Below are 24819 nucleotides of genomic sequence, written 5' to 3'. Positions count from 1 at the left end.
ATTGCAGCACAATCAGTAATTGCAAAAACATGGAAGCAACCGAAATGCCCATCAATAGAAGATTGGATAAGAAAGCTTTGGTTCATCTACTCCATGGAATACTACTCAGCTATTAAAAAAAACAAAATGCAGTTCTTTGTGGCTAAATGGGCACAACTGGAAACTATAATGCTAAGGGAAATGAGTGAATCCCAAAAGATTAGATACCACATGTTTGCCTTGATTTAACCTGTAATTTATTGTTTGGTTGTTTGTTATTTTTTGAACGTGTCATTGATGCTGTCTCAACCCAGATGTTTCGAAGAATGGAACTTGCATTATTTTTAACATATTGTTTACCCAATACTATGTCAATTAATTCCATAATGTTGTATATTGATACTGAGGCCTTGTTGGGGCTTTTAACCGACCGGATCTTTACTCTGTTAGACCTATCTTCAGACCATAGAAGGTCTCCCCAGGAGGCCACTGAACTTATCTGGACAATAAGACGCTGAACTTTATGCTAGGCATGTGTTTGCAAGCAATGAATCTCAACTGAACTTGAACTATGGTTATGCAGCAAGGTGGAGGAATCCACCATGGGGGGAGGGGTATGGGGAGGGGTGGGGGAATCCCCAGCGCCTATAAAACTGTACTACATAATACAGTGTAAGCAACAATAAAAAAAAAAAAAAAAAAAGAAAATTTAAACTCTGACAGCAACAATCACTGAAAGCTGAAAAGTCAAATAAAGATATTTTTTCTCTTGAAAAAAAAAAAAAAATTTTAAAAAATCACAAAAAAAGTTCAATGAGCACCCAATAAATAAGTAGTTGGAGAAATTCAGCCCTCTGCCCTCCCCACCACAAAAAGACAAGAGTCCGGGCCCGGTGCGGTGGCGCAAGTGGTTAAAGGTCCTCGCCTTGCACGCCCGGGATCCCATATGGGCGCCGGTTCTAATCCCGGCAGCCCTGCTTCCCTTCCAGCTCCCTGCCTGTGGCCTGGGAAAGCAGTCGAGGACAGCCCAAAGCTTTGGGAACCTGCACCCACGTGGGAGACCCGGAAGAGGCTCCTGGCTTCGGATCGGCATAGTATCGGCCCGTTGCGCTCACTTGGGGAGTGAATCATCGGACGGAAGATCTTCCTCTCTGTCTCTCCTCTCTGTATATCTGCCTTTCCAATGAAAAAATAATAAAAATAAATCTTTAAAAAAAAAAAAAGACAAGAGTCCTATCTTTACAATGTTTGCATGATAGATAAGGCTAATAGTAAGCAACAAACTGAAATTAAAACTGAATTATGGGGCCTGCATTGTGGTGCACTGCATTAAGCCACCACATGCTAATGTCTCATATCAGAGTAATGATTCAAGCTCTGGCCGCTCTGCTTTGGATTCACCTCCTTCCTAACAAGGCCTGGGAAAGCAGCATAAAATGGTCCAAGTACTTGGGCTCTAATACCCATATGGGAAACTCAAATAGAATTACAAAGTTCCTGGCTCTTGGCTTCAGCTTGAACAAATTCTGGCTATTATGGCCATTGGGGGGGGGCGGTCAAGCAGTAGATAGATGCTCTTTCGTCACAGTGCCTTTCAAAATTATTATTTAACGTTGAAAAATTATTTAAGTTTTATTTTAAGTCAGGGTTACAGAGAAAGAAAGACAAACAGATGTTCTATTGGCTGGCTGACTCCTCTAATGGCTGCAATGCTCAGGGATGGGCCAGTCTGAAGGCAGGAGCCAGAAGGTTCTTCCAGGTTTCCCACATGGGCACAGAGACCTATGGCTATTTTTTTTTTAAAAGATTTATTTTTATTATTTTTTTATTGGAAAGGCAGATATACAGAGAGGAGAGACAGAGAGGAAGATCTTCCATCCGATGATTCACTCCCCAAGTGAGCGCAACGGGCCGATACTATGCCGATCTGAAGCCAGGAGCCTTTTCCGGGTCTCCCACACCACGAGGGTGCAGGTTCCCAAAGCTTTGGGCCGTCCTCGACTGCCTTCCCAGGCCACAGGCAGGGAGCTGGAAGGGAAGCAGGGCTGCCGGGATTAGAACCGGCGCCCATATGGGATCCCGGGCGTGCAAGGCGAGGACCTTTAACCACTTGCGCCACCGCGCCGGGCCCAACCTATGGCTATCTTATGCTGCTTCCCAGGCCAAGGGCAGGGAACTAGATTGCAAGTGGAGTACCCAGGACTCAAACGAGGGCAGACACGGAAAGCCAGCACCACAGGTAGAAGATTCATGTGCTACACCACAATGTCAACCTCTGTGATTGAGGATATTGATTGAAAAAAAAAAGAGCAAACAGCAACTGGGAATTTGGCATGGGATTTTTCCTGGGAAGATGGAAAGCACACTGATATTTGAAGAGAGTGATGAAGGTCTTCCATATACAGTGTTCAGGATCTCTTGAACTTAACTAGCTTAAAGTTGTTTACTACTGGTAACTAAGACAAAATATAAATAAGCACAAAGCACAAATAAATTTTCCTAAAAGTTTTTTTTTTTCCTGCTGTTTCTTCTTGGGTATTTCAAATGAAAAGCATTTCCACTTTTACTTAAAAGGGAGAAAATATCATACAGTAACAAAAAATGCATGGGTTGGCTTTATTTGGAACTACCATAAGCTAACTTCAGTTATATATATGATGACTAAAAACCTAAAAATGTAAAACTTAAACCATGTATTGGAAAATAAAAAATAAGTGACATTGAAGCATACCTGCTTTCCCAGGAAGCTTTCACTTTTCAGTGTATCATAAACCACAGCAGCAGTCTCTCTTTGCTGTGCCATCCCACCATCTGCTGTGCCCTCATACGCAAAATAAGGAAGGATATTCACAAGAATCTTGGGAAAGCAGTCTATCAGAAGACTTTTCCAATCCTCTTGAATTTGGTTAGCAATGGCTTTCACCTCATCAAAATGACTTCTAATCACCAGATGTGGAATTAGTATTTTGTAACAAGATCTAAAAATACAAAAAAAAATTAAAATTTGGCCATATGTAATTTTTCAAAGTAAAATATTATAAGACAATACTTAAACATAAAACTTTCTTACACTCAATCTTAGAGAAGAACTTTATTGGTATCAGTTCTACTCTAACGTATGAATGAAGAAATAAAGCTAAACAAATTCTAAATAATTATACCTTAAAAACACAGCTGGAGCTGTTCACCTTAATTCTGTGATTTAAACAAAAACAAAAAAAAGTGTGGAAAATGGAATTGGAAACTTGGCCTGACAACTCATATTGTTAGCTGGGATCCTTATATCTCACATCAGAGAGCTTTGGGTTCAGTCCTGGCTGAGTTTGCAATTCCAACTCCTTGTACAACCTGGGAGGTGTCTAGCGATAGCTCAAGCAACTAGATCCATGCTACCCACTTTGGAGACCTGGACTGAGTGCTGGTCCCCAGGGTCAGTCCCAACCAGGCATCACTGAGGGCATCTGACTTAATGAGAAGTGGAGCAGCCTGAACTCATTCACTTGTGGGTACGAACTTAACTTGATGGGCCATTAATACCGGCCCCTAAATATGACTTGTCAAATGTTTCAAACCTCTCATTCTTCCCAAAAATCTCTTTTACACAATAAGCAAAATGAATACTTCTCCTTAAACTTCTAATTTGAACAGAAATACTAAATATCCATAGAGTCCAGGAACTCAAATGAAGAATAGGACAAAAATAATCTGCCATGAGTAACTTATCTTTTACTTTTTCAAAGAGGAGTTTGTCAAGTATTAATGCTAAAGGCAACACTAAAGATTCTGTAAAACTCTCATACTTCACTGAGTGTTGCATGAGTTGCCCAACTCCCACAGCTGGATATTTCCACAGCTAGGATCAAATCCAAAGTCCAGCAACTATTTTCATCAACTATTACATTAAGTCATCCCGCTTCTCACACCGCGCAGCCTCTCATCTGTATGCAGTGGGAACAGTCAAACATGATAACCTAATTTTAAACTACACATTTCACATATGCCATATATAAACCTACCTATAGAAGTCTTCAACATTTCTGTAGTTTAATAAAATATAAGGAAAAGAAGATAAGCTATATTCAGCATTTTGACAATTTAGCCATTCCAAAATCAAATAATCTAAATGAGAAGCCATAAAGTCTTCTAAATTTCTATATCCAAAAGTTTCAGAAACTTTCTCCAAAACCTACAAAAATCAAAAGTTGGCACTTTTAGAAAATGAAGTAATTTAAGTCTTCCTTAATAAACATGTGCTTGGCTTGTCTATACTGTTTTTAATCAGCAAGATGCAGAATAAAAGAAAAAATTAAAACCCACATTTTATATAACTGGCATTGTATATGGGGCATAGTAAACTCTTAAGAAATGTTACATAAAAAAAAATTTTACAGATTTCATTATCTGATTAAATCTAAAAGGAAGGTCTACGGGAAAAAGTTCTCAAATAAATAGAAACATTATATCAAAGTTAGAGAAATATTCTACCTTTTCAGAGTATGTGAGGAAGATGTTCAGTCTAACCTATCAAGAATATAACAGATAACTTACAGACAGCAGACCTGAATCAGCATTATACATTAGTTAAACTATAAAGACAAACTATAAAGAATCAAGAGCGATTCTGACAACCTCTTAACAAGAGGTCATATGCACAGAGCAGGGCGGGACCCCAGAGTGGAGCAAGACAGGAGGAGGCTTGTATCCCAACCCTGGAGACTCCCGGATCCTCACCAAGGAATAGCAGTATGGGCACCAAGGACTATATTCCAACTGCCAAGGAGACCATGGGGAATTGGCGTGCCCTCAGAGGCCAAAAACTCTGAGGTCATCTACTCCCTCTCGAATCTCCCACATGGGATGGAAGTTGCCCAGATCTTTCCTCACAGGATCTAATGTCCTTGGAACACTAGCCGGGAGCCCTGAGCGGACCTCAGAAACAGAACAGTAAACTTTCTTTAGAACTCGGTAAGGAAGCTTTCTCTGATCCTTACTTAGTTCAAACTTTGGATCTCCACCCTCTCTTGCAAGGACCATCAGGGTCACTCTGGAGGACTCCCTCCCCCTCAAATTAGATAGACAGAGAACAAGGAAAGCTTAGAACTGGACAGGAAACAGTAAGCTTTGTCTCACGTATACCTTACTAGGTAAGACACAAAGATTAGTTACTCCTCACTAAGGCATTGAAGATTTCTCTGCACACCCCCACTAAAACTGTTCTGCACTTCAATTGTTAACATATGGCATGTTAGAGTTATAAGGCACTTTGCACTGAGCCTAAAATCTGCCAAGTGCAGTAAAAATCGTGCTTGAATACTATAAGATACAAGAATGAAAACAGACACTAGACAGCTGAATAGATTCAGAGAGAGGAGAGACAGAGAGGAAGATCTTCCATCTGCTGGTTCACTACCCAAGGGGCCGCAACAGCTGGAGCTCAGCCAATCTGAAGGCAGGAGCCAAGAGCTTCTTCCAAGTCTCCCACATTGAGGCAGAGTCACAAGGTTTTGAGCCATCCTCTACTGTTTTCCTAGGCCTCAGGCAGAGAGCTGAATGGGAAGTGGAGCAGCCTGGACATTAGCTGGCACTCAGTTGGGACCCTGGCGTGTGCAAGGCTATGACTTTAGTCACTAGGCTATCACATAGGGCCCACTCTCCTTAATTCTAAAAAGTAAAATGTGAATTTATTTAAGAACAATCACCTAAATATTAGTCTATGGTGTAGTATAAAGTTCCATGGAAATCATACTGATACAATGCTAAACAGTTTATCATCCAATAACCCATCATATAAAAATCTACAATAGAAAAACCTGGAACTCCTCAAGCTATCAAAGCTGAGGTGCTATAACAGTAGGTAGTCTGACAAACTATAACACCTTGCTAATATAAACGTAAAAAGATTGGACCTCAATTCTCCCCTAATATAAGCCTCACGGCCCTAAAACTAACCTCTGACCCTAATAGATCCCACTGAGCTACAGAGTCGGCTGGGCAATACCACTGATATTGTTCTTGTCTCCACACACTTCTCCTAAATAAAGGCTATTCTAGAGCTAGTACATGTGGTCATTTACCTAACTTAGTTTAATGAATACCTGTAAAACGCTCTTAAATGGAATGTCAAAAACACATACCAATAAGCAAACCATTTAGTAAGTTGCTTTCCTGTAACCATTTAGTAACTGCTTTCCTGTCAGCATTTACAACTTCAAACATAATTTCTAACTCTTAAGCAGGAGTCATTTAAAAAAATACATCTTTAACCATTCTGGTAAAAACCTTACGCAGGGGCTCAGAGCGATAGCCTGGCTAAAGTTTTTGCTTTCACCCCACCGAATCCCATATGGATGCCAGTTTGGGGTCAGGGGCCACTCTGCCCATCCAGCTCCCTGCCTGTGGCCTGGGAAAGCCATCAAAGATGGTCCAAAGCCTTGAGACGCTGCATCTGAATGGGAAACTTGGAGGAGGCTCCGGGATCCTGGCTTCAGATCAGCACAGCTCAGGCCGTTGTGGTCACTTGGGGAGTGAATCATCGGATGGAAGATCTTCCTCTGTGTATATCTGACTTTGTAACTAAAACAATTTTAAAAAAAGCTAACAGGGGCCCGGCACGGTGGTGCAGTGGTTAAGGTCCTCGCCTTGCACGCCCGGGATCCCATATGGGCGCCGGTTCTATCTTGGCTGCCCCACTTCCCTTCCAGCTCCCTGCCTGTGACCCGGGAAAGCAGTCGAGAACGGCCCAAAGCTTTGGGACCCTGCACCCGCGTGGAGACCTGGAAGAGGCTCCTGGCTTTGGATCAGCATAGCATCGGCCGTTGTGCTCACTTGGGGAGTCAATCATCGGACGAAAGATCTTCCTCTCTGTCTCTCCTCTCTGTATATCTGCCTTTCCAATAAAAAAAATTTTTAAAAAAAGCAGCTAACCAAGGAGGATTATGATTAATAATAAACACAACAGTAATAATAAACAGTCATTCACATGTACCTTTTTCACAAGGTGAGTCTCCAATCCATTCTCTTTCACAGATTTGCACAGGGCAAACAAAGCCTGCTTTTCACAAACAGGGCTACAGCATAAAACCACAGCAATTACCATCAATAGAACAGATTTTCTATTATGAATCTCATCCAAAACTTCAGAGTTCGCAGCACTGTGGGACTTTAAAAGAATTTTAAAAACAATGATGTAAATATCTGAACATTATAAATGAGTTCATTAAACAAAAATCAGAGAATTCATAACAACTTCTAAGTGGACTGGGAAGTTTTATATCCTACAGTGATGAAACTAAGATTAGAGATTTTGAGAAAATCAGTTTCCTAAATTAGGAAGCACTGCTCTTCCTAAGATCCTACGGAAAGGGATGATAAAGAGAAATAAATAACTTGACAGGGCAAAGACTAAATCCTCACCTGGTAAGCACTGGGATCCTATATGAACACCAGTTTGTATCCTGGCTGCTCCATTTCCCATCCAGCTCCCTGCCTGTGTCCTGGGAAAGTAGTCGAGGACGGCCCAAAGCCTTGGGACCCTGTACCTGCATGGAGACCCAGAAGAACCTTCTGGCTCCTGCCTTCAGATTGGCTCAGCTCTGGCCATTGCAGCCATTTGGGAAAGTGAACCAGCAGATGGAAGATTTATTTTTATTTATTTATTTATTTATTTTTATTTGTTTTATTTATTTTTAATAAAAAATAAAATTAGGAAAAAAAATAATAAAGTTAAGTACCAAATCTCTTACTGAATGACAAATCATTGGCATCTTTGAAAACAGATATGAGCTTTCCATTGTGTTAGCTCCTTCACATTCCTTCTAAAATACAGAACTAAATATACCTTAGGAATCTTCATTCAAATCTACTTTTGGTTGAAAGCAAATACACTTCAAATACTTTTAATAAACATGGCATATTTTCCTTTTCAACTATGTAAACATAAGAAATAATGTACTAAAAAAAGTAAAAACATAGCAGACTCAAGTTTTTTTTTATCAGCACTGTTTGTTAAAATGTTGACAAGGATGACATGTAACAGAACTCACTTACTCTGTCATGAATTAACAATGTTAATTCATAATAGGATCTTGGACATAAACAAGTGGATTGTCTTACAAATGACTTGTCAGAAAAGATTCTATTTATAGATAGGCTGACATAAAACGGATAATATATATCACCTCTATTAAATCCTATAGCATTTACACCCTTCTTTCCAATCTGTGAAAATCCTTTTCTAAATTCAGATTTGGTCATGCAAATGTCATTTGTAGTTTCCCATTAATACAGATAACCATTTTTTTTTAGATAACTATTTAACTATCTCATATTTAGAAATAACTGAAGGCACAAATACATGTAACTGAACACTAAGAAAATTATTATTCTACAGAGACAAGCGAAAACCACAAGGTGTAATCTATTCAGTTCTACTGCCATGTTTTAACTTAGTTATATATTACATGGAATATTTTAAATGTAAATGGAAGCCATTTGTATTCACAAAAAGATGGTAGGATTTTTCTTCCCCTATTTAACAACTAAGATAAACCAAAAGAACTTCTACCTGATTCATTCTTTTTTTTTTTAACAATTTATTTATTCATTTGAAAGTCAGAGTTAGAGAGATCTGCCATCTTCTAGTTCACTCCCAAAATGGTCATGGTGCCTAGAGTTAGGCTGATTCTGATGCCAGTAACAATTTCTGGGTCTCCCACATGAGTGCAGGGGTCTAAGGACTTGAGCCATCTTCCACTGCCTTCTCAGGCATATTAGCAGCGACCTGGGTCAGAACTGGAACAGCCAGAAATAAAATTAGTCCCATATGGGGATGATGGCATCACAGGGGGCAGTTTTATCAGCTACACCAGTGTCTGTCTCGTCATTCCAATGTTTCTTAAGTAACATAAGTTCATTCAATTCATACAGCAGTTGTAGACAAATTATATACTGTGAAAGAATGAATTAAAACTGTCTTATGCCAAATATAATCAATTAACAGAAGATAGTTACAGGAATCTTAAGATAAGGAATATTCATTAACAAATTACCAATTCTCTCATTCCTTCCTGAGCTTTCAAATATGCATTTTCAAAAGCTGTCTGTTGGAGCTTCAACGGAAGTGCTTTCAACAATCTAGGTGAATCTCCTTGTTTCATATCTTGGAATAGTCTTTTGGAAAAAAAAAAGTTTATTTTAAACACATTTCTAACATCATAGCAAAATTTCGTTTCATGAGACATACTAACATGTCACTTCCTTTAAACTCAACTGAGGTTTCAAAAGATATTGGAGTTCAGTGCTATTTCAAGCTGAGCAGCAGCTGACTGGCACTAAGAGATAAAGTCTTCTCTGTTGAAACACTAACCATAGAGTCCACAGTCAGCACTGTCAGCCTTTTCTAACACAAATAGGGGAGGTCAAAATTCAGGCCATTTTGAAACCCATGCACCGCAATTGCCAAGCATTTTAAGTACCATCTTATTTCATCACTCTTAAGTGATCAATTTAATATCTTGATGTTCCATTTGAATCACATGTGATAGAAGAAAAAGTGAGCAGTATCTTTTACACAATGCCCATGTAGTTAAGGACAACACTTCTGTCTCTCATATACATGAGGAAAAGTTTTATTTTTTTGTTCATGATTTTTCATTATAATTTTTTTTAAAGATTTATTTATTTTCATTGGAAAGCCAGGTATACAGAGGGGAGGAGAGGCAAAAAGATCTTCCATCTGCTGATTCACTCCTCAAGTGGTTGAAACAGCTGGAGCTGAGCTGACCCAAAGTCATGAGTCCATAGCCTCTTCTGGGTCTTCCATACGGGTGCAGAGTCCCAAGGCTATGGGTCGTCCTCAACTGCTTTCCCAGGCCATGGGCTTGATGGGAAGTAGAACTGCTGAGATTAGAACCACTGCCCATATAGGATCCTGGTGCATGCAAGGCAAGAACTTTAGCCACTAGGCTACCATACCAGGCCCATTACTATAATTTCTATATAAAGACGGCAACAAGGTAGATAACAAATAAAATGGAAAAAAAATCAACTGCTAATTTCTCATTCAAAAACAACAGAGAGTAGTTAGTCATATGGTAAAGATGGCTTCATTTCGACCTGATTCCCTATTACAGTGAATTACTCCAGGTACCTGACAATGAAGACCCAGGGCAGCAACAGTGATGGCTGATATAATCTGGACTCCTGCCACCCGCACAGGCAGACACAGACTGGGTTCCTATCTCGTGGTTCTGCCCTGTTACTGTCTCAGCCACTCCAAGTATTTGATGAATAAACCACCAATGAGAGTTCTCTGTCTGCTGGCTCCTCTCAACCCTTTCTTTCTACCTCTCAAATTTTCTTTAAAAGTTTTAAAAACATATCAATCTTTGATTTGTACTGTTGTGAACCTTCACTGTCACAGACACAGTATTTTATTACCTTCAAAATATGGTCTTAAATAACCCAAAACCTTTAACATCAGCATATAGTTTATCTGTGAAACTTATTAAGGTCTAGCAAACACAGCATGATCTTACTGAAAAGAGCCCTACACTAGAGGAATATACCACTCTCAACATATTGAAATTTTGGACACGTTATTTCTAACATTTATGTTAATGATCAGATACATTTTTTAAATATTTATTTTTTTTAATTGGAAAGGCAAATCAAATTTACAGAGACAAGCAGAAACAGAAAGATTTCTTATCTGCTGCTTCACTCCCCAAGAGGCCACAACAGCTGGAACTGAGTCACTCTTAAGCCAAGAGCCCAGATCTGCTTCCAGGTCTCCCACATGGTTGCAGGTTTTGGGCCATCCTCTACTGCTTTCCCAGACCACATGCAGGGAGCTGGGTAGGAACTGAAGCAGCCAAACACACACTGGTGCCCGTATGGGATTCTAGCCCTTGGAAGGTGAGGACTTAAGCCACTGAGCTATGGCTCTGGGCCTGGATAATTTCTTTACAGTGAGCTCCTATTATGGGTCACTTAAATTTGCTCAGTAAAGTTAATCAAATGTTTGCTCCAGTTGAAAAAAAAATATTTATTTTAAAGGCAGAGTTACAGAGAGGAAAACAAAGAAATACAGGGTGCAAAGTATCTTTGACCTCCTGGTTCACTATACACATGATCTCAACAAAGAGGTCTGGGACAGGCCAAAGCCAGGAGCTTCACCCACGGGCCCATGTACAAGACAGGACTCAAGCACTTGGGCTATCTTTCGGTGCTTTCTCAGGTCATTAGCAAGGAGCTGGATGGGAAGTGGAGCAGCAAGAACACAAACTACAACCACATGGCATGCTAGTGTTGTAGGCTTAACTAGCTACACAATGATGCTGGACCTTGCTTCAATGTTTTCGAAGCATCATAGAATTTCTTTTGGCAAGTATATTCATTTACTTTATAATTAGTTATGGAACACCTAGCACATGACAAATATTGTTTTAAATGGTAAAGATACATATGAGTGAGTAGAAAAAAGCTAACGTGTTTTGTATTTATATTCTTTTGGAATACAAATAGCTGAATGTGGTAAAAAATAGTAATTCAGGGCCCAGCGCAATAGGCTAGTGGCTAAATCCTCACCTTGCGAACTGGGATACCAAATGGGCACCAGTTCATGCCCTGGCTGTTCTACTTCCCATCCAGCTCCCTGCCTTTAGCCTGGCAAAGCAGTATAGGATCGTCCCAAACCTTAGGAACCTGTACCCGCTTGGGGGACTCATAAGAAGCTACTGGCTTTGGCTCAGCTCCAGCAGTTGTGGTCACATGGGGAGCAAATCAGCAGAGGGAAGATCTTTTTCTGTACATCTGCCTTTCCAATAAAAAAATAAATCATTTTAAAAGAAAAAATAGTGTTTATTTAGGTACTCAAGCATAAAAGAAATCCTCATGACAGAATAACCGTAGTGCCCAACTGCATGTTCACCCCAATAAACATAATTACAATGAGCCCAATATGAAGTGTGTTAAATCATATATAATCATGGGACAATCCAATATTCTGTACCTCCCTTTAGCATGAGATATGCCTCATTCAAATCACACAATTTCTCTACCACCAAATAAGTTATTTTACCCAAGTCCACATTTTTATCTACATATGTGAGAAAACAATAGTATTTAAGTGAGAAAATTTTCAAAATTAACAGAAAACATAAATGCCAGGTATAAGTAATTGCTGTCAGTGTTATTTTTCATACATCAACTAGAAATCTGTGACTGTTACATATTGCACTGTTACATATTGCATCATTACAAACACACGTCACTAATACTTGATCAGTTACCTATTGATGGATTCTGCAGCCAACATGCGAACTTGGTGATGATTATCAGCAAGAAACTGTGGAAATACTTCATTTACAGGAAAATCTTTACCCATGACATTAAGAATAGCCCATTTTGAGTAAGGATCAGCCTGTGGGAAAAGAACAACCAGCACTGAATACAAAATACCAAGGGAAAAATCATTCACTAACGAACAGAAATAAAAGCTGACTTACAGGTTTTAGTGGAGATCCTACTGACATGGAATAACTTACCTCCAGCAATGTTTTAAGGCATTTTACTAGTGCCACTCTTACAGAAAATGTGCATTTCTTCTCCCTCGCTAGATGCCTGAAATCAATAAGTGTTTCAATGTCAATTAATCACTCAAATAAAAACACAAACATCACTGGATTTTTACAATAATACACAGGCAGCTTTAAAATTTTCTTTGCTAAATTTAATTATCATTATTCACCCTCCCAAAAATCCAAGTTAAAAGAATTTTGTTTCAAAATGAGCTCACTATAATGTGTACTATCATTTTTCATAAAATTATGCCTCAGTTTGAGGCTATCATATGTCAGCTAACCACGATCTGGTAAACTGCTTTAAAATGAAAAACTTTAAACCATCTTAGTAGGGGTCAGCACTGTGGCACAACAAGTAAAGCCATCACTGTGGAGTTGGCATCCCACATGAGTGCCAGTTCAAATCCTAGCTGTTCCATTTCCACTTTTTGCAAGTGGGTGCAGGGGCCCAAGGTCATCAGCCATCTTGCAGTGCTTTCCCAGTTCCTAGGCAGGGAGCTGGATTGGAAATGGAGCAGCCAGGACATGAAATGACACTCACAAATGGTGCTAGCACTGCAGGCAGAGGACAAGCCTGATATGCCACTGCATATTTTAGAAATGTTTTAATTATATCAAGATTTTAATGCCATATTCTATACTGATTTATACATGTATGAAGCTTCATGTATACTTGTGTCTCTAATTACCTAAATGTATTCCTCTTTAAACAGCATTATTTCAACTGAGACTACGACAATAAAGCATGAATTAAACAGATAGCTATAATGACAACCTTGTCACTCTGGAAAGAATAATCCAATTTAGTTCCGTTGCATTTCTTCATTCACCATACAGGTCAAACTTTTTTTTTGTTTAGCAAGTAAATTTGCATTTTAATTCAATTTCCTAGTGTTTTTGAATAATCTCAAATGACTCAAAATTTGAAGGTAAATGTATTATGTAAATTTAGCTAGCCACATTTTAGGCAAAACAAAGTACTTCACCAAGTCAATTACATTTTGCTATTATTAAAAGATATAAATAGCTACATAGGGGAATCAGAAGAAATTTAATCCAGATTAGATTACTTCTGCATTAATGCAGAAATGCAAAGTATGCATTTGTACAAAGAGATAGAAGAAAACCAAATACTGAATAAAACAGCTTGTACCCACCAAAATGCCCCAATCACTGTCAGGAACTGTCCTTGAGCATCCCTTGTGGTTTCAGTATCCGAACTGCCTTGACCTAGGTTTGTCACTACTGGAAGGACATGGTTTAAAATTGTTTTACAAACATCTTGATCACGGCGATACAAAGAGCACACATTGCTGTGGTGGAAAAAGTTTACCTGTGTAAGCTTCACAGAACTCATCAGTTAGTTTAGAAATTTAAAGTGAACATAACATGGCTTTAATTTCTTACGATAGTGGTTTCAGAAGTTCAACAACATCTTCCATTGGCAAGGGATACTCTCCTCTGGGAAGTTCCTTTAAAAGCACTAAATACTAAGACAATAGGGAGAAAAAATCAGTTTGTTTCATATATCATATACAACTGAGTGTATATATCCGTATACATACACACATACCTATAAATATTCAAGAAGATAAATGATTTAAAGAAAAGTTATCAAGTCTAACAGCTGGATTTTAATCCTACTACCAACAACCTTAATCTGATATGGTTAGGAAATTAAGTATTAGAGTAAATAAATGTCAATCTGGCTATTATGGAAATTCAACAAATGATCATAGTAGCTAAGTATTCAACAAGAACCTGAAAGCACAGTAGGTTTACTTCCCACCTCGACAACCCAGATAATGCTTGGATAAAAGAATTCAATAGTTGAAATCTATCTACTAATGAATTTTGGAAAGCAGAAAAAACAGAAGGCCGGAAACAAGTCAAACACAATGAATTATTTCCATTGTGCTGACTTCACAATATCTGATACAGGACTACAAATAGCAAGTGTAGATTGGCAACTGCCATGTATAATGGAATAGTTAAATGGTACTTTTGAAAATGCCATTTTTGAACTGTATTAATAAACTAAGGGGACCTTCCCCCTCACACACATACTACCATCTATACATTATTTCTTATTTCATCTTTGACATTAACAAAAAAATTAAATTATGTGTTCAATATTTGATATCAGCCTTATGTTACTGAGTATTTTAAAATACCTTTAAATATCAAAGTTTCAAGAAAAACATGCAACATTTTCCCTTCGGGCTAGAAATCTGACTAATTGGCAGTGCTAAAACCAGGGGCTCAAACAGAATACATAAAAATTTTGCTGGATCTGGAAGATCAGCATGCACTCCCACCCATGCTAGGTACACAACCAGGTCATCTACCAGTGACTGACAAGCGATTTTCTCTTAAATAGGGACTAGCAAACGTGTCACTTTTCTGGAAACAGAAACATGTGAGGGACCCACTCAGCTTCTTACTGAACCTAGGGCTCTTATCCCATTACGCACTGGGGCTGGGGTAAAGGAGTTGGCCCCCCTGGTTAGGAGATTAATAAAGTAATTGAGTGCTGAAGTAAATATATTAAGGTCAAATAGGAAGCTAAGTTTTTTACTGCTAGAAAAGTGAGATACATATTTGAAAAGTGAAAAATAAAATACATGCTATCATAACGAACTGAAAATAAAAATACATCAACAGTATCAAGTCAAAGGTAGGAGTAAGCTTTTAAACACAGCTATGTATTATGTTCTTACATTTAATATCTATGTTTCTTGACCTATTCTAAAATAACTTGACAATTACGTATCAAGGGAATAATCTACCAAATTTCAGCATGCCCTTTCAACTTTTTTGACAGTACACTAAAAGGTATGTTTTATAACTAGCACCACATTCATTTCTCAAGCAAGTAGTTTCAAATCTTCGAAGGCACATGTCAAGCTATCATCATTAGTCAGTATAACGAGACAAGATCAATGAGTTTTTCATTTCACTTAACTCACCATGTGTAGGTGGACAGACTTCGTAAGGTCTAATATGCTAGAATCAACTAGTGTTAACAATTTTCTCCGAATATCAGCTGCTCTAAATGACATAGTATTGGTTTGAGAAGCAGTTAGACACATACATAAGAACTTGAGCATGTCTAAAAGAAGGAGATCTTGCTTTGACAGATACTCTTCAGCTAATGGATTCATGGCACCTAAAAATGAAAAGAACTTAGTAACAGCGATGTCTTGGTTCTTTAAACTCAGTATTTAATATCTTCCTGATCCACTATTCCAATAAATGTATATGGAAAACAAAACTATAGTGAAATTAATTATGCAAAAGATTCTCCATGAAAAGGATTCTGCCATTGAAAAATACTTGAAATATGGAAAAATTTATTTAGATTAATATATACTGCAATAATACTTCATCACAGGGAAACAGAAAGTAACCCAAATTTCTGATAATAAAAATTGGTCCAAAACATGGCCAAATTACAGTAGTCATTAAAAAGTAGAGGCAGGGCCTGGCAGCATGGCCTAGTGACTAAAGTCCTCGCCTTGAACGTGCCAGGATCCCATATGGGCGCCGGTTCTAATCCCGGCAGCTCCACTTCCCAGCCAGCTCCCTGCTTGTGGCCTGGGAAAGCAGTTGAGAGTGGCCCAAAGCCTTGGGACCCTGCACCCATGTGGGATACCCGGAAGAGGTTCCTGGATCCTGGCTTCGGATCAGCATAGTATCAGCCGTTGTGCTCACTTGGGGAATGAATCATCGGACGGACGATCTTCCTCTCTGTATACCTGACTTTCCAATGAAAATAAATAAATCTTTAAAAAAAAAGTAGAGGCAGCTGTTGTGGCATAAGATATAAACTGCCCATAAAAACAGCATTCCATATGGCCAATGTTTTGTGTCCTGGCTGCTCCATTTCCAATCCTGATCCCTATAAATGGCCTTGGAAAAGCTGTGGAAGAAGGCCCAAGTGTCTGGGACCCTGACAGTGAACCTGGAAGAAGCTTCTGGTTTCAATCTGGCCTGGCCATCGTCATTGCAGCCATCTGGGAAGCAAACTAGGAGACTAAAGATACAGCTCTCCCTCTATTAACTTTGTCAGATATTTTTTTTTTCTTTTTAAAAAACAGCATTATAAAATCTACATGGGGAAAATACTTATTTATTCTTAAAGAAGATGTGAGAAATATATGAGAGCAGGCACTTGGTTTACTGGGTAAGATGGCTGCATTCCATGTCAGTGTTGTGGCATCCAACTTAGGGATGTAGACCCTGGGAGGCAGCAAACATCTCAAGTAATGGGGTTTCTGCCATGCATGTGGGAGATGTGATGTGCATTGAGTTCTGAGTCCCAGTCACTGCAAGCACTGCGGATGGGTGCATCCTTTGCAGGCAGCCCCTTCCCCAAAACAGTTTATGAAGGAAGATTCTGGTTATTATAAAGGGCTCTGTGGAGAAGTAACAGAAACAGTCACAAGCTACAGTATTAGGGATGATTTTTCACTCTCCTTCCTGTTTCCTAATGCCCAGTCTATCACATGGTTTTATTTCCTTTAAGACATTATATTTATTTGAGAGGCAGAAAGAGGCCACATGCTCTCATCTGCTAGCTCATTTCTTAAATGTCCATGCGATGCTCCCAAATAAGTAGCAGGAGACCAACTACCTGAACCATTACCTGCTGGATTCCAGAATGTGCATTATCAGAAGCTGGAATGAACAGTACTGGTTCAAGTCCCAGCTGCTCCACTTCCAACCAAGCTCACTGTTTATGGCTTGGGAAAGCAGCAGAAGCTAGCCCAATTACTAGGGCCCTTGAACCCACATGGAGATCCAGGTAAGCTCCTGCCTTTGGCTAGGCTCAGCAACTGAAAGTTCTCTTGATTTCTCCTTTCAACTAAACATATACATCTTCAAAAACAGTAGGTAGAAGACATCCCAACAGCAAACGACTATTTACCAATAGCACTCTGATTCTCTCCCAATTCACTGGCATCACCAACACTATCAGCAGGAGGGTCACTGAAGAGGCTCATGGATGACGGACCTTCCACCTCCATCAGACATTCACTAGGATCATCTTCTTCTGACTCCATTTCTCTGCAGTCAAATGGTTTTTTGATTAAAGTTGCCTTCAAGGAAGAGACGCAAACATATTACTTTCAAGTAGGCTTCTTTCAGAAGAAAGCAGTTAAAATAATCTGAAGAATTCAAGACTCATGTATCCATGAATGCAATGGTGTTATTTTTACTTTATGTTCAATGGGAAAACTGATACATAAACTGAAGTACAGCTATACAACAAAATGCAAACCTTATAAAGCATTCTTTATAATACAAAGTTATATAATCATGCCACACTGTATCTAAAAAAATTACTACTTTGTACTCTGTAAAGTTATAAAACTGTAACTTGTCAATATATAATAAAAATGTGCTTTTCAGAATTTTTTTCTACATTACCCCAAATTAATGAGGCTATGTGGAGAAGCATAAACTAGTGTAACTATTTTGTGGGGATAATGACAATATCCATTAAAAATAATCATCAATTCACACAGTTGCAAGAAAACAAGAGTTCAAGAATCTTTATCCTAGAGTTGTATTTAAAAAAGTCACTTAAAACTGAGCTTTTAATAAACACACATAAAATCCACAAAAGGAAGAATTAACCATACACTACGACTTAAATAAAGCATAGCTATACACAGCTTATAAGTAAGTATAGTTAAAGGGAAAAGTGTCAGTAACGAATTGACATAGAATTTTCTCAGTTGACAGAATTATTTATGTGCCAGCCATTGTTCCAGACAATGCGGAATACTAGGCACAAGCCCATTTGCATACAGTAAAAATATCAATACTACAATAATATGTGGATTATCTGGCAATGATTTTTTCTTTAAGAAAAATAATTGTTTTAAATGTTGGCCAGAATTATACCAAAATAGGTATGAGCCTGGATGTTAAGCTAACAATCTTTTAGTTTATTATTTACTAAGACTATATTAGGTAATGACATTAAGAAGGAATCAAATACATTTTCTCTGGACCATATTATATAATATTCTCACATAAAAAATATACTTACGATGATATACATTATGAGGTGCAGCACTATTTAAGACGTTTTAACAAGAAAAAATACACACTGTATAAACGTTAAGTATGGTAAGATAATAATCATACTTACTAAATTTTTACAAATATCTGCAATGTCATTCACTAGCTTTGACGTTAATAATCGTAGGAAAAAGCCAGATATGGTCTTACTTGGATTTTGCTATAATTAAAACAGAAACAAGCAATAAACTAAAAATTCCTCTTGGCAAATATTATTTACTCTATTTCAAAATGTATATAAAGATTTACTATAAAGGCAAACTATAAATTGTTCAGAAGCAGTAACTTCTTAAAATAATGATAACTGGATGTGTTTTAATACAAATGTGACTAAAGAACTTTAAGAGCTTATTATACTAAACAGAAGTAGCAATTGGAGTTAGCAATTTTCTTTTTCACTCCTATTCTTAGCAATCTGTAAATGGCAGAAAACCAAAATGCAAAACCAAAAACAAACACTAATAACACTGATACAAGGTTAAGCACTTACAGCTGCACTGGCTACATTCAGGCATGGCTGGGTGAACTTCACAGTTCTCCTCCAAATCAAAACCAGATTACAAATAGCATTTCTATTTCCATCAAATGCTATACTAAGACCATGTGGAGAAAAGAAGTAATGTTTGTGCAAGAATTACCTTTGTGATGCACACTAGCCCTGCAATGGCTTATAGTGAGCACCTTTTTATTGAATAAATGGAAACATGCCAGGAATTATAGTATCACCTAGCTTGCTATAACATAAAAGAGGCTGGGAAAACTCAAAAGTTTTAATGATAAAATCAGACTATTATCTTTATGGTTCAGTTTAACTCAGGTTATAAAAAAAACACAGCAAAACCAATGAGAGATCTATAGGCTATCCTACTAAGAATATCCTACCTTGATACAGTTACACAAGTAGCTTGTACATAGATGCATCATACTTCTCAATGAACCAATTCTAGAGTCTTCATTTGTCTTATTTTTAAACAGAGTGATACTTTCTCCAGCACACTGCATTAGGGACTAAGAAGGGAAAAATCAAATTGTAACTAATAGTATAGTTTAGGATTGTTTTGTAAAGTTTTATTCTACAGATAACATCTTATGCAAGTTCCAGTATATGATCATAATTAGAAAATGGCAAAGCTGAAACTTTATTTTTTTTTTTGCAAATCATCTCACTAACAAAAGTATCAAGGCACTTGTACTGCAGAACAGTGCCAAGAGTTAAGCACCCACGTGCAACACCTAGCATCACACATGAGCATAGGTTCACGTCACAGGGACTGGGAAAGTAAAACCCGCGGAGGGAAACTGTCTGGTCTCCCTCTCTCTTTCCTCTGTAACTCTGCCTTTCAAATAAGTAAACAGATTTTTTTAAATTAAAAAGAATAACAACAGAAAAGCACATGCAATATATTTCTTCTCAGACACCAAAAACAACAGTTAACTAACGGGTATGATGCAATGGCTTAGTGGCTAAATCCTCGCCTTGCAATCACCAGGATCCCATATAGGTGTCAGTTTGTGTCCTGGCTGCTATAATTCCCATCCAGTTCCCAGCCTGCGTCCTTGGAGGACAGTCGAGGATGGGACGAAGTCTTGGTGCCCTACTCCAATGTGGGAGATGCAGAAGCATCTCCTGGTTCCTGGCTTCAGGTTGGCTCAGCTCTGGCTATTGTGGCCATTTGGGGAATGAATCATGGATGAAGGATACTTCTGTCTCTCCTCTCTGTAATTTGCCTTTCGAATAAATAAATTAGGGCTCTGTGTGATGGCCTAAGTCCTCGCCTTGAATGCACCAGGATCCCATGTGGGTACCAGTTCTAATCCAGGCGGCCCCACTTCCGATCCAGCTCCCCGCTTGTAGCCTGGGGAAGCAGTCGAGGACGGCTCAAAGCTTTGGGACCCTACACCCATGTGAGAGACCCAGAAGAAGCTCCTGGCTTTGGATCAGCTCAACTCCAACCACTGCGGCTTAGAGTGAATCATCAGACAGAAGATCATCCTCTGTCTCTCCTCTCTGTATATCTGCCTTTCCAATAAAAATAAATATTTAAAAATGAGAATAATAAAATAAGTAAATTTTAAGAAAAGAGTTAACTATACAGGCTGAGTATCCCTTATAAAAAGTGATAAGAAACATTTCAGATTTTTCTCACATGGTAGAATATTTGCTTATAACCCAAGACCAAACACAAAATTAATTCATTTCATATATACCTTATACCCTCAACCTTCTGAAGGCAATACATAATTATGTGTTACATATATCCATTTTAACTATGATCAAATTAGTTGGGAAGGGAATTTTCTACTTGTAGAGTCATGTTAGCAAAGTTTCAGATTTAATAATATCTTTGGTCTCAATTAGGAATGGTCAACCTATATAAAATTTAGTTTCCTAAACAAATACACCAATTTCCTCAAATAACTAGTTCATGCAAATACACCAAAAACTTTATTAACACAAATTCTCCCACCTTGGCCTTATGGAACAATTCTGATTTACATGCTTCTTCTTCAGCTATTACGCCCAAGTAAGAATAGCAGCCAAGGACACCCACCAAAAGACTTGAACACCGCACGAGTATTTCTGAATTTGTAATCTGAAATCATAAATTTAAAATATTAGTAGTAATTTGGGGTACTTCAGAATTATTTTTTGTAAGAGCAAATTTTATGTACATATCGAAAACAAAATCTGAGGTAGTAATGAGTAAAGATGAAAATTCTGACAGACTGGTTTTATAACACACTGAGTTCAATAGTAGCCTATGATGCCAGCAAACTACATACATGGGCACAAGTTCAATTATCAGTTGCTCTGTTTCCGACCCAGCACCACACCTATGTGCACTGGAAAGAGCAAAGGATGGTCAGTGTGGCAGACCCAGATTCATGACCTGGGTCCAGGCATCTGACTGGCTGAGCCCCAACTGAGGTGGGTCCTCAGAGGTCCCTCTCCCAGTAATTATTTATAACTTATAAACACATCTTCAAAAAGAAAGTTTTTACTGGAAAGTTAATGTTTCCAAGTTTTACAACATGATTAAGAATTAAATGCATATAAAAATTACTTGCTTACTCATTTGAAAAACACACTGACAATAAAGACAGAAACCTTCCATCAAAAAATTCACTCTGCCCGGAAATGCCCACAACAGCTAGGGCTGGCTAAATCATAGTCATGAGCCAGAAACTACTTTCAGGTCTCCAGAGTGTATGGCAGCACCTTGGCCAACATCTGCTAACTCCCAGATCCATCAATACGAAGCTGGATGGAAAGTGGAGTGGGACTCAATGCCAGGCACCTGAAGCGGGATGAAAATGGCACAAGCAGTGGCTTACTCTGGACCAGAACACCTACTCCAAGCAAGGCATTCTGAGTGTCTGCACTGATTGTTTTTGAGCTTCCAGACTGACGCAAAATATATTCCTAATAGATACGATTTAGACAATTTCACAAAATATGTAAGATAGTATTATATGGTAAGACAAGATTTTAATATTCCCTGCTTCTACATTATATAAAACAGCATCATAAAAGAAAATAATAGATTATTTTAAAGTGAGAACAGATACAACTGAGACATAACTGAATGTCAGTCCCCAAAGCTAAGAGACATAAGACAGGCACGCACTGCCCACCCTAGGCTCCTTGGATCATCGTGCCTGGTTATTCAACTCACTCCTTCCTTAACTTCAACCATTTTGGTTTGTTGTGTGTGTGTCTATGTTTGAAAAGCAGATTGACAGAGAGAGAAGCAGAGACAAAAACAGATCTTCCACCCACTGGGCCACTCCACTAAGCCCACACGTTGGAGCTGAGCCAGTGTGAAGCCAGGAGTGGGAATGATTTTCCAGGTCATGCACACAGAGTAAAAAATAAATAAATAAATACATACATACACTTTGAAGGCGTTTATAGCACAGTTAAAAAGATATTTTAACACAAACCATACATAAAACGATATAATGAAGATGCTGCAGGCCACAAAAATTTGATTTAAAAATATGAAATAGTAACTACCATGAAAATAACTAAGAGCGTTTAACATGTGGATAATCTGAATACACAGAAATGGGTAGAAAATGAGTTTATGTGGAAGCATGAGTTCTGGCAAGAGATAATATACATGAAGCAGGGCCCAGCATGGTAGCCTAGCAGCTAAAGTCCTTGCCTTGCATGGGCTGGGATGCCATACGGATGCTGGTTTGTGTCCTGGTGGCCCACTTCCCATCCAGCTCTCTGTTTGTGATCTGGGACAACAACAGAGACTGGCCCAGAGCCTTGGGACCCTTCAACCACGTGGGAGACCTGGAATAGACTCCTGATTCCTGGCTTTGGATCGGCTCAGCTCCAGCCATTGCAGCCACTTGGGGAATGAATAAGTGGATGGGAGATCTTACACTTATACACACATATACACACACACACACACACACACACACACACACATGACAAAGGAAATCATAACAATACCAGAGTACTACACACCCCTCTTAAATGCCACCAAAATTTAATAGACCTATTTAAATTTTGTACTTTTCTGTTGCTGTAACATCTCCGTCACATATACTGAGGTTCGTCTCATATTAAAATCCCTATGCTCTATGGGCGTCGGTTCCATCCCAGCATCCCCACTTCCCTTCCAGCTCCCTGCCTGTGACCTGGGAAAGCAGTCGAAGACGGCCCAAAGCTTTGGGAACCTGCACCCGCATGGGAGACCCGGAAGAGGTTCCTGGCTTCGGATCGGCATAGTATCGGCCGTTGCGCTCACTTAGGGAGTGAATCATCGGACGGAAGATCTTCCTCTCTGTCTCTCCTCTCTGTATATCTGCCTTTCCAATAAATAAATAATAAAAATAAATCTTTAAAAAAAATCCCTATGTTCAAGCTTCGAACTACTCCCTAGTAACATACCCAATTTTTTTCCCTTTTATGAGAACTCCTGGTAAAAGGTTTCAAAATTACCATTCTTTGCTGCTTTTTAATTAAATGGTAAGCTTTCCATAGTTACAACCATACACTGTCATGGAAATGGGTGGTGAAATACACTAAGACTCCTGCTACAGAATTAGCATTCAATATGGGTGCCAGTTAGAGGCCCGGCTGCTTCATTTCTAATCCAGCTCCCTGCTTATGGCTTGGGAAATCAGTACAGGCTGCCCAAGTCCTTGGCTCCTGTACCCATGTGGGAGAAGCAAAAGAAACTCCTAGCTCCTGGCTTCTGACCAACCCTCCACGCACTGTGGCCATTTGAAGAGAATGAGAAGATGGAGGAGCTCTCCTCTCTCCATCGCTCTACTTCCCAAACTAAAAAAAAAGAAGAGGAAGTATTCAGTTCTTGCCACTAACATGGGAGATCCAGACAGAGCTTAGGACTCCTGGCTTCAGTCTGTCTGTGGTGAGCATTTGATGAGAGATCTAAGTCTCTCCTTCACTCTTTTTTTTTTTTTTCAAAAATAAGGAAAAAACCCTTTTATGCCACCACTTCTTTAACAGTTTATTAAAGCAGTAATGAATGTTAAGTGTTAGTGCTTTTTCCAAAAATCTCACCTCAGATGAATAATTACTTAGGAGCTGTTCTGATAACTCCAGAAGATAGCGGCTCAATGAATCCTTCAGATTCTGATGAACTGAAAACCCCATATGGGGATGATGCATTTCCACAGCACAATCTTTCACAGAAGTTAAAAAATCCATCTTGTCAAAAGTTGTCTGAAGAAACAGTTCTTCAATCTCAGAGAATGAAGGTTCTTCTTTAACTTTTTGGTGCTCACTTCAAAAGAGTAAGATTTCTGATTTATAATCTAATATTGCATCTTTCATACACTAACATAATGCCATAAGGGAAAACATTAATACACTGATAACATCAATCAGATAATACTTATCCAGTGGATTGCTTCTCATTTAAATTAATCTCTTCCTTGAATTTTATACTGACTTGGACTGGGACTGGTGCAAAAATCTAGTGGCTAAATCCTCGCCTTGCATGCCCAGGATTCTCATATTAGCACCAGTTCTTATCTCGGCTACTCCACTTCCCAACCAGCTCCCTGTTTGTGGCCTGGGAAAGCAGTCGAGGACGGCCCAAAGCCTTGATACCCTGCACCCACGTGGCAGACCAGGAAGAAGCTCCGGGCTCTGGATCAGCTCAGCTCAAGGCATGGT

General features: G+C 38.8%; 1 protein-coding gene across 4 annotated transcripts in view; it reads right to left on the bottom strand.

Annotated features, from left to right (window-relative positions):
- Nucleotides 1-24819, bottom strand: part of ATM (ATM serine/threonine kinase) — a 124308-nt gene that overhangs the window by 67613 nt on the left and 31876 nt on the right. For all 4 annotated transcript variants that reach the window (XM_040976893.1, XM_040976894.1, XM_040976895.1 and 1 more), the window contains 14 exons: nucleotides 24202-24424; nucleotides 21122-21247; nucleotides 19536-19661; nucleotides 18724-18813; nucleotides 17491-17662; nucleotides 15530-15729; nucleotides 13968-14050; nucleotides 13718-13873; nucleotides 12525-12600; nucleotides 12270-12400; nucleotides 9027-9147; nucleotides 6965-7138; nucleotides 3996-4165; nucleotides 2711-2957 (listed from right to left, as the gene is read on the bottom strand). In XM_040976893.1, coding sequence (XP_040832827.1) covers nucleotides 2711-2957; nucleotides 3996-4165; nucleotides 6965-7138; nucleotides 9027-9147; nucleotides 12270-12400; nucleotides 12525-12600; nucleotides 13718-13873; nucleotides 13968-14050; nucleotides 15530-15729; nucleotides 17491-17662; nucleotides 18724-18813; nucleotides 19536-19661; nucleotides 21122-21247; nucleotides 24202-24424 — 2095 coding nt within the window. The remainder of the gene's footprint in view (nucleotides 1-2710; nucleotides 2958-3995; nucleotides 4166-6964; nucleotides 7139-9026; nucleotides 9148-12269; nucleotides 12401-12524; nucleotides 12601-13717; nucleotides 13874-13967; nucleotides 14051-15529; nucleotides 15730-17490; nucleotides 17663-18723; nucleotides 18814-19535; nucleotides 19662-21121; nucleotides 21248-24201; nucleotides 24425-24819) is intronic.

The sequence above is a fragment of the Ochotona curzoniae genome, unplaced genomic scaffold (assembly GCF_017591425.1).
Source record: "Ochotona curzoniae isolate NIBS_2020 unplaced genomic scaffold, NIBS_Ocur_1.0 contig_2723, whole genome shotgun sequence".
Classification (NCBI taxonomy): Eukaryota; Metazoa; Chordata; class Mammalia; order Lagomorpha; family Ochotonidae; genus Ochotona; species Ochotona curzoniae.
The sequence above is the reverse complement of the archived record's forward strand: the minus strand, read 5'-3'. Positions and strand labels throughout refer to the sequence as shown.